The 13,281-nt window shown below is 43.5% G+C and overlaps 2 protein-coding genes across 2 annotated transcripts; both read left to right on the plus strand.

Annotated features, from left to right (window-relative positions):
* The first annotated feature begins 839 nt into the window (after nt 1-839).
* LOC115270394 (carboxypeptidase B) lies at nt 840-6,286 on the plus strand. Its single transcript, XM_029879994.2, has 3 exons — nt 840-1,188; nt 1,257-1,989; nt 5,728-6,286. Exons 1-3 carry the CDS (start codon nt 1,109-1,111, stop codon nt 6,217-6,219), a joined length of 1,305 nt encoding a protein of 434 aa, XP_029735854.2. The 5' UTR covers nt 840-1,108; the 3' UTR covers nt 6,220-6,286.
* Nucleotides 6,287-6,291: 5 nt separating this feature from the next.
* LOC109622197 (carboxypeptidase B) lies at nt 6,292-12,406 on the plus strand. Its single transcript, XM_029880165.2, has 4 exons — nt 6,292-6,506; nt 6,579-6,788; nt 11,302-11,580; nt 11,639-12,406. Exons 1-4 carry the CDS (start codon nt 6,292-6,294, stop codon nt 12,351-12,353), a joined length of 1,419 nt encoding a protein of 472 aa, XP_029736025.2. The 3' UTR covers nt 12,354-12,406.
* Nucleotides 12,407-13,281: the final 875 nt, after the last annotated feature.

Consider the following 13,281-nt stretch of genomic DNA (forward strand, 5'->3'; position numbering starts at 1 on the left):
ATTCTATCCACGAAAATTAAAACTGTTTTGTTAATTTAACCATCAAAACAAAGGTATTGGAATCCAATAAAATCACATTATACTCAGAAAAATGAGCTCTTTCGATTAGGCTAAAGAAAATAGCAATATTTTATTCACTAAACAACCCTATTGTCAAATTTTGGATTTTGATTAATTTTTTGATGGATATTCTGATTATTGAATAATCTGGATACCCTTAAAGAACCCAATTGACAAAAACATTCGGTATTCCACATACCCTTATTAAAAGGCACCATTATTGGTAAGAAATAAAAAATGATTGTTTTCGAATGGTAAAAACTTTTCAATTGTAGTTACCGAACTACCACTCCATCAGGTCACAGATACCCTTTCCTTGCTATCAGAGTCGCGTGGAATAGTGATTGTGTACATGCAGCTGAATCAGGTATAAAGTGAAAAGTCGATAGGCCAATAGTGTCCGGACAGTTTGACAAAATAAAACGTTTCTAACAAAAAGCTTTTAGCATATGCTTTATCGACGATGAATTTGGTAATAATTTACATCAAAATGTGGTGAATGTTCGGTCTTAAAAGAAACTTCACATTTTCGTTGAATTTGAGGTCATTGATTTTTAGTATACCTTTAAACTACAGTCAAACCTCCATGAGTCGATATTGAAGGGACCATCGACTCATGGAAATATCGAGTAGTGGAACTAAAACCTTTGGAAAACTGTTTCTAGGGACCATCATACTAACCTAGAAATTATTTTTAAGTATGGAAAAACTCACCTCCATGAGTCGATATCGAGTCAAGGAACATCGACTCATGGAGGTTCGACTGTAGTTCGTGTAATTAGCGCTTCGAAATTCAACCAAAAACAGTTGGTTTTCTTAATTCAACTGCCCACGCAAGCTACGTGGGGTCGCATATATTGCCAGTCGTTATTTTCAGTCACATGAAATATTTTATTTTCTTTTAACTTTGAAAAGACGACACACACTGGTCTGAGGTGCCGACGGTGCAATAAATTTAATAATCGAGCTGTATAATACAGTCGTCGTAGAATGTGTGATCTTTTCGTGCACGCTTTATCAGTTGAGTACGCTCGCTCTTGCAATCAGGATGGGTCAGATTTTCGGTGCAGTTGCGGTGTTATTAGTATTACTTTTCTCAGTGCTCGGTGAAGAAGTTTCTTATGAAGGGTGAGCGATATTTTCAAATTCGACGATTCGTTTTTGTTTCATAACTATGTATCGATTATTTATTTCAGTTTTAAAATATACAATGTTTATACCAGAACACGTACCGAGTTGGAGCTACTTCAACGTGTCAGCAATGACTTGGATTTGGATTTTTGGAGTCCCGCAGTGCTTAACAAAAACGCTTCTGTGATGGTTAGCCCATGGAATGATGAATCCTTCAGAAGTCAGCTGGTTATGAATAATGTTGAGCATCGAGTTATTCAAAACAATGTCCAAAGGTTGATTGATCATGAAAACGTCATGAATATGATCAAAACTCGTAAACGCCGTAGCACCGCTCAGGATGACACTATTGCTAAGTTTGACCACTTCTGGACGTTGGAAGAAATATACCAGTACTTGGATGACCTGAAAAAGCAATATCCTAAATTAGTGCGTGTCATGGACTATGGAGTTACTCACGAGGGCCGTCCAATAAAAGTTATCACCATCAGCGCCAAGGAGGTGGTTGATGAGTTTCATCCGGTAGTGTTAATCGATGGTGGCATACATGCCCGTGAATGGGCAGGCCATATGGCGGTGTTGTATCTGATTCATCAACTGGTTGAACGTTCTGCGGAGAATATGGACCTTTTGAGCAACACTAATTGGGTGATAATGCCGGTGGCGAACCCTGATGGATATGTTTACACACATCAATCCAACCGGTTGTGGAGAAAAAACAGAGCACCGTCCAATACTGTTTGCACTGGAACGGATTTGAACAGAAACTTCCCTTTTCAATGGGCTTTTTATGGAGGCGTAAGTATGATTATTATTCAATTTCTATGGTACTGCTGTTTTTGATAAGATGTCGGAAAATTTTGCTATAAAGCAAAAACAAACAAAAAACCCTGTGATCTATAGCGAATGTGCAAAACAAACACGTCTAATGCTGATAGCTATCCCTCATAATAAAAAAGTTCTCACGTGTTTGATGTTTTTTAACACTTTTGAAAGTTCAAGTTTCTACATTAAATAATTTAAAGATTATAAGTACGATTTCAAATATTCGACCTTCATATGCATACAGTTAGCTCGGTAAAAGCTAGATAACGCGTAATTCAGATCCCATTGAGATCACTAGCCTCTTCGAGTTACTAGGAACCCTACCAACTCCGTAGTGTGGCCGGAAACTGCGCGCAACCTTAGGAGAGATCAGCAATAGAATAATACGAATTGTGACCAACAGCAATGACCTCCCGGAGACGAAACAGAACATGCGATTAGAAACTCTGTGGTGTCCTCCCACATACTCGCCGATTTTCTGAAGGACCATGGGTTCGGCATCGCAAAGCTGCACACCGCTTAGTTCGTTGGAGCTGGATAGTTTTGCCACTGCTGCTGCCACCTCACTGGCCTCGAAAACGTCCGTTAGTCGTATAAGTTAAGAAGATGATCAGGTGTCAGCCGCTCGCGGGATGAAGAGTAACCGGCGCAAATTCCATTAAATCCATGAACCCATCAAACATATGAAGCGAACGTGTGATCACTACGCCACAAGCCGAAAGGATAAGGATGTGAGCCTTTTGTCGGACGGACGTACCATTCAACACTTTGATGCACATCTCAATGGCTAGGAAAACGTAGGCACGGGAAATAAGGGCAACGGAGGAAACGACCACGTCAGCACAGCAGAGGATAGACCTGTTCCAACTCTCACGCTTAGGGAAGTTAAGTCTGCCATTCACCAGTTCAAACCAAATAAATCAGCAAGGCAAGGCAAGGCAGCTGAGCTCATCAAGATAGACCCAGACAAGTTGGCCACCTGCCTGCCAAACAGCTGTCGGTGGACTGCAAGCAATGGGTAATCTTCTCCATTCACAAGAAAGGTGACTAGGGTATTGGTTCCCTCATTAAGCATGTGGCTCCCATTTTCATCCTACGATAATCTGAATTGATGGATTGAAGCGCTGGTTGATTAGTTTCTATTTTTTGCATTTTTTGTCAAAAGTGAGCTCACAAGAATGCAACACCGTACGAGAGCGAATGAGGCACGTTATAGACAGACGCGGAACAGGCAGAACTCAGTCTTCCCAATGAAGAAGCGCCAGCAGGAAGAACGAAATCGCGAAGCGATGGAAGAGCTGTACTGCGCTAAGGACACACGAAAGTTCTACGAGAAGCTGAACAGCTCGCGCAGAGGCTGACAAGCCGACATGTGCCGAGATAATCACGGGAATATTCTCACGAGCAATCGTGAGGTGGTCGAGAGGTGGCGACAACATTGAGCACCTCAATGGCGACGTTCCAAGTTCCGAAGGTGGCGTGGTAACCGATCTAGGAGTACGTACACAGGACGAAAGACTTCTGACCCCCGACCTCCAAGAGATTGAGGAGGAGGTTGGCCGGTTGAAAAACAACAAAGCCGCTGGAGCAGATCACCTACCAAGCGAGCTTCCATAATTGGAGAAGCACTGGTGAGAGCACTAACTGGGTCATTACCAAGATTTGGGAGGAGGAAGTATTACCGGAGGAATGGATGGAAGGTATCGTGTGTCTCATGTACATAAAGGGCGACAAGTTGAATTGCGGGAACTACCGCGCGATCACACTACTGAGCGCTGCCTACAAGATACTCTCTCAAATTTTATGCCGCCGTCTATCACCGATTGCAAGAGAGTTCGTGGGGTAATATCAGGCTGGATTCATGGGTAAACGCTCTTCAACGGAAACCAGATGTTCGCCATCCGCCAGGTGTTGCAGAAATGCCGCGAATACAACGTGCCCACACATCACTTGTTCATCGATTTCAAATCGGTGTATGATACTATCGATCGAGAACAGCTATGGCAGATTTTGCACGAATGCGGATTCCCGAATAAACTGATACGATTGATCAAGGCTACGATGGATCGAGTGATGTGCGAAGTTCAAGTATCAGGGACACTCTCGAGTCCCTTCGAATCTCGCAGAGGGCTACGGCAAGATGATGGTCTTTCGTGCTTGCTGTTCAACATTGCTTTAGAGGGTGTAATTAGGAAATCGGGGATAACCGCGAGTGGGATGATATTCACGAAGTCCGTTCAGCTGCTTGGTTTCGCTGATATTGTTGATATTATAGCTCGTAAATTTGAGACGGTGGCGGAAACGTACATCCGACTAAAGAGTGAAGCCAGGCGATTCGGATAAGTCAATAATGTGTCGAAGACAAAGTACATGATGGTAAAGGGCTCCAGGGAGGAATTACCGCACCCGCCACTCCGAATTTATATCGACGGTGATGAGATCGAAGCGGTTGAAGAATTCGTGTGCTTGGGCTCACTGGTGACCGCCGACAACGACACCAGCAGAGAAATTCAGATGCGCATTGTGGCAGGAAATCGTACATACTTTGGACTCCGCAGAACTCTACGATCGAATAAAGTTCGCCGTAACACGAAGTTCACTAACTACAAAACGCTGATTAGACCGGTAGTCCTATATGGGCACGAAGCATGGACCCTACGTGCAGAGGACCAACGCGCCCTTGGAGTTTTCGAACGGAAGGTGTTGCATACCATCTACGGCGGAGTGCAGTTGGAAGACGGAACTTGGAGAAGGCGAATGAATCACGAGCTGCATCAGCTGTTGAGAGAACCAACCATCGTCCACACCGCGAAAATCGGGAGGCTACGGTGGGCGGGTCACGTCATCAGGATGTCGGATTGCAACCGGACTAAAATGGTTCTCGAGAGTCATCCGACCGGTACAAGAAGACATGGTGCGCAGCGAGCTAGATGGGTCGAGTAAGTAAGAACTTGCAAGAAAACGAAAAAATCGAATAAATCAATGTCGTACTCGCTTGTTTTTGAATAGGATGAATTTGGGAGCGTGAGATTATTTATGGCACTCAGATCCTATTTATAATGTGAGAACTTCAGAGCGATCACAGTTAAAAAAGCAGCTTGCTACCCTAGATAGTCTTCCGTCGTCTGTTGCCTACAGAGAATGAGTTCGAAGAAAGTTATCATGTCGGCTTCATCGACGGCCGGTCGGCAACGGACCAGATCTTCACCGTATGCAAATTCTTTAGTAGTTATGCCGTGATTGTGAATAAATACCAACGCACCACCTGTTCATCGACCTCATTGCTGAATAGCTGTACGTTTTTCGATTGGGCTGTATACATCCCGCATCGTCATAATTACTCTCTCTCTCTTCTTGGCGTAACGTCCTCATTGGGACAAAGCCTGCTTCTCAGCTTAGTGTTCTATGAGCACTTCCACAGTTATAGTTTTGCATGCGTATATCGTGTGGCAGGCACGAAGATACTCTATGCCCAAGGAAATCAAGGAAATTTCCTTTACGAAAAGATCCTGGACCGACCGGGAATCGAACCCGTCACCCTCAGCATGGTCATGCTGAATACCCGTGCGTTTACCGCCTCGGCTATGTGGGCCCATATCGTCATAATTAGTTGCTTCCAAATTAGTCAGCGAAAAAAATAGACTTGTAATGCATTTCTTCATAAGTATCACTTTTGACTCTTTACTATGTATTGAATTTGTCTATTTCTAGGAATGCTCAATTGGATACGCTGGTCCCACTCCCGCCTCGGAGCTGGAAACACGAGCAATGATGCTGTTGATGGCAAAATACGCACGCGTTACGCAAGTCTACCTGGCGGTCCATACTTGCGGCGATTACATTCTTTACCCCTATGGATATGACTACGTGGATGCTCCTAACAAAGCGCAATTGCAGGAACTGGGAGATAAAGCCGCAGCAGCCGTCAAAGCGATCGGGGGCCCGGATTACACCGTGGGGAGTGCGGCTTTCCTGTTATATCCAGCCAATGGAAGCGATGACTTCATTTACGGTAGCTTTGGAGTGGAATATGCGTACACCTTGGAGCTTTCTTGTAGTGCCAGTAGCGGTGACGGTTTCATAATCAGCCTTGAGGAGATGCAGAAAATCAACAAGGAAGCCTTCGAAATGTTCAAAGTTTTTGGAAAATTTGCGGGAGAACAAACCGTCAAGCCCCTCACATCAAGTCGTCAATCTACGTAAAGCTTATCGGTCTCGAATTGACCATTAAATTGCGAGTGAATAAACAATGAATACCTCTATAAACCAATTTCAATGTATCCTTATCTGAACGCGGTGTCAATCTCCGGTATCATCGATTCCACTGATAAGTCACGTTGTGCAAATCGCCTCTGCTGTTTCAACCAACCCATTCCTTATTATTGTCAGTTATTGCATAAACTTCTGTCGGAGAAGATGAAACTGTGGTTGCCTGCCTTCGGTTGCCTGCTTCTAGCAGTAGTTGGAGTGAACTGTATTGCGTTTACTGAGTAAGATAAGCCATACCATTTGCAACTTTGTTGTGACGCATAATACGTGTAGTTTTGCTTTGGAATTTTCAGGTTTCAACTGTACGTGATCACACCGGAGACACGCGACCAGTTGGATAAAGTACGTCAGCTCGAGCAGGATGGAAGCTACGATTTCTGGGATATTCCACGCTTGAACGCAAAGGTTCGAGTGATGGTTAGCAATGACGCAGAGATCAAGTTTGAGCAATTTTTGGAACAACACGATATAGAATTCGACTCGGTGATTGGGAATGTTCAACAGTAAGTATTCATGATTGCTAAATAGTTACATAGGACCGTATGTTATTTACAAAGAACTTAAACATGAAGTGACAAAAACTAAGAGTCAACAAAAGACTGACCATCATTTTAATTTAAGACTCTCATTTAGTGCAATTTTGAGTAAAGTTCTGACTGAGTCTTAAAATAAACATTCCAACATTGTGAGATGATTGGTCTGTTTAAACTAAAACTTAAAATAAAAGTGAGCTGAACGAAACTAGCAAGGAAGTATAAAAAAAAAACAAACATTGATAAAAATTGCTTTGGAGAAGAAAAGTAATGTTTTAGAAATTGATAAAATTTAGTATTTTTTGCTGAAGTTATTGGAAAATTCTAAAAATACTAATAGCCAGGCATGAAAAACAAACCAATGCCTTGGATACTGTTTGTTCATCTACTTCGATGGTAAGACATGCTTTGCTAGATGGTTTGAATGAGCCATGAGAAGAACAATGTTGATTAAATAAAATCATAAATAACTACCATGAAACCGTAAATCGCTAATGGAAACGTGAAAAAATGCAAAAAGTTGAACATAGAAAAATGGTTCGTAACTGATTGGTGCTAGGCAGGCTTGGAAAGCGTCAGCGTCAACACGGGTCGTCACGCGAATTTTACAGAAGTGCCTCTCTCAATGTCATCGAATCGGGAGACAATGACCAAGAGAGTCTAACAATATTCGCTCATTTTTCGGTCAAAACGAAGCGTGACATGGATGTAAACAAAGCAATTACTAAAATATTCATGGATTTTGTCGTTGTTTAAATCCTTTAAAGCATGAATGTATGTCCTCTCTATCTGTTAAATACAACGGCTAGCCTAAATTTGCTTGGACCAGGTGAAAATTTTAATTTCAAAACAATATGAAAATTTCCGTCATGACGCTTGACCATTGCAAATTGACATGACGAAGTACGCGAATGCTCGTTCTGTCCTGTGACGATGAAAGAGCCTACTTGTTCATGGTCATGGGAAGCTCACGACCAATAACAGCGCTGGTGCTAGGTATGCATTATCTAGGACTTATGCAGACATTACTTAAGCAACTTTGACAAAGATTTGATTGATTGTTAGGCGCCAGAATTTATTAATGTTGAAATTGATTACGAACCACTTTGTGCACATTTAAATTTAGTGGAATGGAGTGAAGGAAATTATTAGAAAACAGGACAGTCTTTCAAATTGTTATGCAAGTTTAAATGCAATATGCAAATGTGGGAAACTGGGAAACAATAATGCTGCCGTTCTACGCCCAATTGACCCATGTAATATGGGAATCCCATATAACATTGGACAATTATGCGTAGAACGACATTATGTAAGAAATCTCTAAATTTGGTTAGCCCTCGAGTGATCGCACTGTTGTATTTTGAACAAGACGTAAAAAAATCTCGATTTTTGTATTCAGCATTAGTGTGGTGCTGGGCAGTGGTAGCCAACCGGATGAAGGCTGCCGTTCTCCATCCTCGGTCACGCCCGATGCTCGCCAAGTCACGTTCCACCTGATCCGTCTATCGTGCTCTCTGCGCTCCACGCCTTTTTGTGCCAACCGGATCTATCGCGAACACCAACTTTGCAGAGTTGTTGTCCGGCAGTCTTACAACATGCCCTGCCTATCGTATCCTTCCGGCTTTGGCCACCTTCTGGATGCTGGGTTCGCCGTAAAGTGCAGCGAGCTCGTGGTTCATCGTTCTTTGCCACACACCGTTCTCCTACTACTTAGACGGATCCGGTCGTGTTCGGTTCTGCCTTCCAGCATGTACTTTGTTTTTGAGGCATTCGCCTCCAGTCCGAGCACCAGAGCACCAAATCTGCCACCGTTCCAAATGTTCTGGCGATAATGTCCATGTCGTCCGCAAAGCACACAAATTGACTGGATTTAGTGAAAATCGTTCCCTGGCTGTTGAGCCCGTCTCGCCTCATCACACCTTCCAGAGCGATGTTGAAGAGTAGGCATGAAAATCCATCACCTTGTCGCTGTCCCCGTCGAGATTCGAATGAACTGGATAGTTCACCCAAAACCCTTACGCAGCTTTGCACACCGTCCATCGTTGCTTTATTCAGTCTAGTCAACTTCCCAGGAAAGCCGTCTTAATCCATGATTCCCCATAACTCTGAGCGGGTCGATTCTGTCTTATGCCGCTTTGAAGTCGATGAACAGGTGATGCGTTGGTACCTGGTATTCACGGCATTTTTGGAGGATTTGCCGTACGATGAAAATCTGATCCGTTGTCGACCGGCCGTCAATGAAGCTGGCTTGATAACTTCCCACGAACTCATCCATTTTAGGTGACAGACGACGGAAGATGATCTGGGATATCAATTTGTAGACAGCATTTAAAATAGTGGTCGCTCTGAAGTTCTCACATTCCAATGGTCGCCTTTCTTGTGAATGGGACAGATTACCTTTTCCTTCCACTCCGGTAGCTGTTTGGTTTCCCAGGTCCTGACTATCAGCCGGTGCAGACAGGTGGCCAACTTTTCTGGTCCCATATTGATGAGTTCAGCTGCGATATCATCCTTAACAGACAGATAAAAATAATGATATTTACACGTCATGTAAACTTCATTCAAGTCATGTAAACTGAGTGTTATGATGGTTTACATGATATATCATGCAAATTTGTGTTATATGTCATGTGTATATGATATATCATGCAAATTCATATTATATGTCATACTGAATTACATTACATATAATGGAAGTTTTCATGATGTTTTATGACTTTTTCATGATATATCATGTAAACTTCTTTGATATCGCACACTCCAATCATGTGCATCATATGTCACAGAATTTTGCCCTCTTTTTGTTGGTTTTGAGCTGATGAATGGCATCCTTAACTTCCTTCAGCGTGGGAGTTGGCTCATTTCCGTCCTCCATCGCACTGGCATCGTCGTTTCTCCCGTTGCCGTGGTCTCCCGTGCCTACGTTCTCCACACCATGGAGGTACTGATCGAAGTGCTGCTTCCACCTTTCGATCACCTCACATCCACCCGTCAAGAGGCCTCCGTCCTTATCCCTGCATATTTCGGCTCGCGGCACGAAGCCGTTGCGGGATGCGTTGAGCTTCTGGTAGAACTTCCGTGTTTCTTACGAACGGCACAGCAGTTAAGTTGCTGTAGGTTGTACCGTGGCGGTCGCCGGTACCGTACATTGTTGTTGACGGAAAGTTTTAGGTGCAGTTTGAACATCACCAGATAGTGGTCGGAGTTGATGTTGGCGCCACGACAGGTCCTGACGTCGATAATGTCGGAGAAGAGCCGTCCGTCAATCAGAACGTGGTCGATTTGAGATTCCGTCTGCTGTGGTGATCTCCAGGTGTAACGATAAGGGAGGCTGTGTTGGAAAAAGGTGCTACGTATGCCCATGTTTTTGGAGGCCGTTTTCGTTCGTCTGCTGGTGCGCGCTGAACTTTCCAATCGTCGGTCTGAATTCCTCCTCCTGGCCTACCTGAGCGTTTAAATCTCCTATGATGGTCTTAACGTCGTGGCTTAGGCAGCGGTCGTACTCGCGTGCGAGCTGCGCATAAAATGCGCTTTGGAGTGTGGACTGTGCACTTTTATTATGCAGAAGTTGAAAAATCGGCCCTTGATCCTCAACCTGCACATTCTTTCGTCGATCGGCCACAAACCGATCACGAGCCTCTGCATATCACCCATCACAATGAAAGCTGTTATCAGTTCGCGTGTGTTGCTGCAGCCCTGGTAGATGGTATGATTACCTCTAAACGTTCACATCATAGATCCTATCCAACACAACCCCTGTAGCGCTACGATGCCGAACCCGCGGTCCTTCAGTAGATCGGCGAGTTTGCGGGTGCTCCCAATGAAGTTGAGAGATCGGCAATTCTACGTACCGAGTTTCCAATCGCAATTCCTTTTTGTTCGCTGGGGTCGTTGACGTTGGTCTCGGTTCGTATTATTCTATTGCTGATTTTCCGTTACAATGTTTTTTTTTTACGGCTGTCTCGTAGGGCCTGCCACCAACCCCCTACTTTTCGGAGCGCATTTGTGCTTAGAGTTCTTCCCTGGTACTCGGACGTTGTTCAGCCGCCCCTAACATGGGAATCAGACGCTGTTGTGGGCCACTCCTCCTGGAGAACAGACGCTCAGGTTTGCAGAAGCAAACCCCCCCCCCCTTTCCTGTCAGTTTACGACCAAAGTTCCCAACGGGTATAGTTACCTGATTATACCTAAGGTTGCTCGTAGTTTCGTCTATAAACAGAAATTTAAGGTTCTTATAAAAAAAAAATCAAATCCAGAGATGCTTCTAGGACAAACTCTTTTTTCTTTCCTATTTCTATTCGTGAAGTAAGATTTTGTATGGGCTTCCAAAATGTGGGAGGCCGCAGGAAGTTTCAGAGGATTCTTTGGGACTTTAAAGAGGTCGGCTTCGGAAGTTTAGGTACGTTACAGGGATTTCATGGAGTTTAGGCATTTTCGATGGTTTCAGAAAATACAATACAATTATTTTAAAATTATTCTTCAGAATTCTGGACAAGGAAAAACGGACCAACGAGGACTTCTACAAACGATCGAAACGCAGTGCTGCCTCTTCAGAGGAAGCTGTCGACTTCAATCACTTCTGGACACTGGATGAGATTTACTCATACGTCGATGGGCTGGCCGCAAGCAATCCATCCGTTAGGTCGTTCGAAATTGGTACAACTCCTGAGGGCAGACCTATCAAAGCGTTGACGATATCCAAGACGGGTGAGGTGACCAAAACGCGCCCAGTTGTATTCATGGACGCTGGCATTCATGCTCGGTGAGTTGATTTTTCGTATTATTTATAGTGCGGTGATGAATCTATAGTTTATTTTTAGCGAATGGGCTGGTGTAATGTCTGTTATGTATATGATTGAACAGTTTACCAGTCATCCGGACCTGTACGCAGAGCAGTTGGATAACACCGACTACGTTATCATTCCTGTGCTGAACCCGGATGGATATGTTTATACGCATGACGTGAACCGGCTGTGGAGGAAAAACCGTGTACAGAATAACATCTTGTGCGCTGGAGTTGACCTCAATCGTAATTTCCCATTCAAGTGGGCTTTTACCAGTAATGCTTGTACCAATACTTTTGCTGGTATGGAAGCCGCGACGGAATCGGAGACACAAGCCATGATGTCTTTGATGGACCAGTACAAATCAGCGATGACGATCTATATTGCTGTACATACGCACGGTGAAATGATTCTCTGGCCGTGGGGCTATGGTTTTATTCATTGCGATAATTGGGAAGAGCATGAAGATTTGGGAATAACTGCTCAAAAGGCAATAGAATCAGTAGGAGGCAACAAATGGATAGTTGGAAACTCGGCTGATGTTCTGTACAGGGCTTCCGGTGCCACGGATGATTACGCTTTCAGCAATGGCGCCAGGTTGGCATACACGATTGAGCTTTCTGGAGGTGGAGTGGAAGGATTCGACCCTCCGGCTTCTGATCTAGGAAAGATCACAACGGAAACGATGGAAATTTATAAAACTTTCGGAAAGCATGCAGGAACTTTACCATTGCCGACCCCAGGTGTCTAGGTAGAATTAGAAAATAAAATCAGACAACAAAATAAAATTTGCAATCACTTGAATTTAGGAATGACAGATGAATCGAATGAATAGAAGTGAAAGATAACGTGTTAATAGTAATTTCCAAATTAAAAAATGTATATTATATTCAAAGTAAGACAAGATATAATTTACAGTGTCATGTTGTTTGGAAGATAACAAGTTGGGCAAAAAAGATAAGGTTCATATTACTTGATGTGATTTTTCAGCTTCTATTCTTTGAGCACTTTCGCCGTTAACATATAATAGGAGTTGTCTCCATTGTACTCGGTCCATGGCCGTGTCTCCAGTTCCGCACTCGGCGAAGGGTCCGCAATCACTAGCTCGATCCACTTAGCTCGCTGCGCACCACGTATAGTTATACCGATTGGATGGCTCCCGAGAGCCATTTTTCGGGTTGCTATCCGACATCCTGAAGACCTGACCCGCCCACCGTAGCCTCCCGATTTTCGCGGTGTGGACGATGATTGGTTCTCTCAGCAGCTGATGCAGTTTGTGGTTTATTCGCCTTATCCAAGTCCCATCAACATTGTACAACTCCATTTGTATTGTTTCAGTTTGACAATACGAATAGACTCTACATAATACGCAAATTCCTTTTAATGTTCTTAAACCGGTGCTAAAGGGAATCAATTCGTACAGATTTTGGGAAATAATACATAGCATGTTTGGATGCAAATATGCAGTTGAATTAAGAGTACGGCAAAGGAACCAGTAGATACCTTTTAATTAAATACATAGGTGTCCTGCTACAATGACAGTGACACAAAGGATTAATCAACTTGAATGAAAATGGTTTGTGAACTTTTGCTATAGTGCAGTGACGAACATCATCAACTCCTTGAACCAAGAAGATAAATAGAAAACTTTTCATCCCAGCAAAACTTCAATTGTCTCA

The sequence above is a fragment of the Aedes albopictus genome, chromosome 2 (assembly GCF_035046485.1).
Source record: "Aedes albopictus strain Foshan chromosome 2, AalbF5, whole genome shotgun sequence".
NCBI classification, from domain to species: Eukaryota; Metazoa; Arthropoda; class Insecta; order Diptera; family Culicidae; genus Aedes; species Aedes albopictus.

Coding starts and splice junctions, on each gene's coding strand:
- LOC115270394 (XM_029879994.2), top strand. CDS start 1,109: ATGGGTCAGATTTTCGGTGCAGTTGCGGTGTTATTAGTATTACTTTTC. Junction 1,189..1,256: donor GAAGAAGTTTCTTATGAAGG/GTGAGCGATATT, acceptor TATTTATTTCAG/TTTTAAAATATACAATGTTT. Junction 1,990..5,727: donor AATGGGCTTTTTATGGAGGC/GTAAGTATGATT, acceptor GTCTATTTCTAG/GAATGCTCAATTGGATACGC.
- LOC109622197 (XM_029880165.2), top strand. CDS start 6,292: ATGTATCCTTATCTGAACGCGGTGTCAATCTCCGGTATCATCGATTCC. Junction 6,507..6,578: donor AACTGTATTGCGTTTACTGA/GTAAGATAAGCC, acceptor TGGAATTTTCAG/GTTTCAACTGTACGTGATCA. Junction 6,789..11,301: donor GTGATTGGGAATGTTCAACA/GTAAGTATTCAT, acceptor ATTATTCTTCAG/AATTCTGGACAAGGAAAAAC.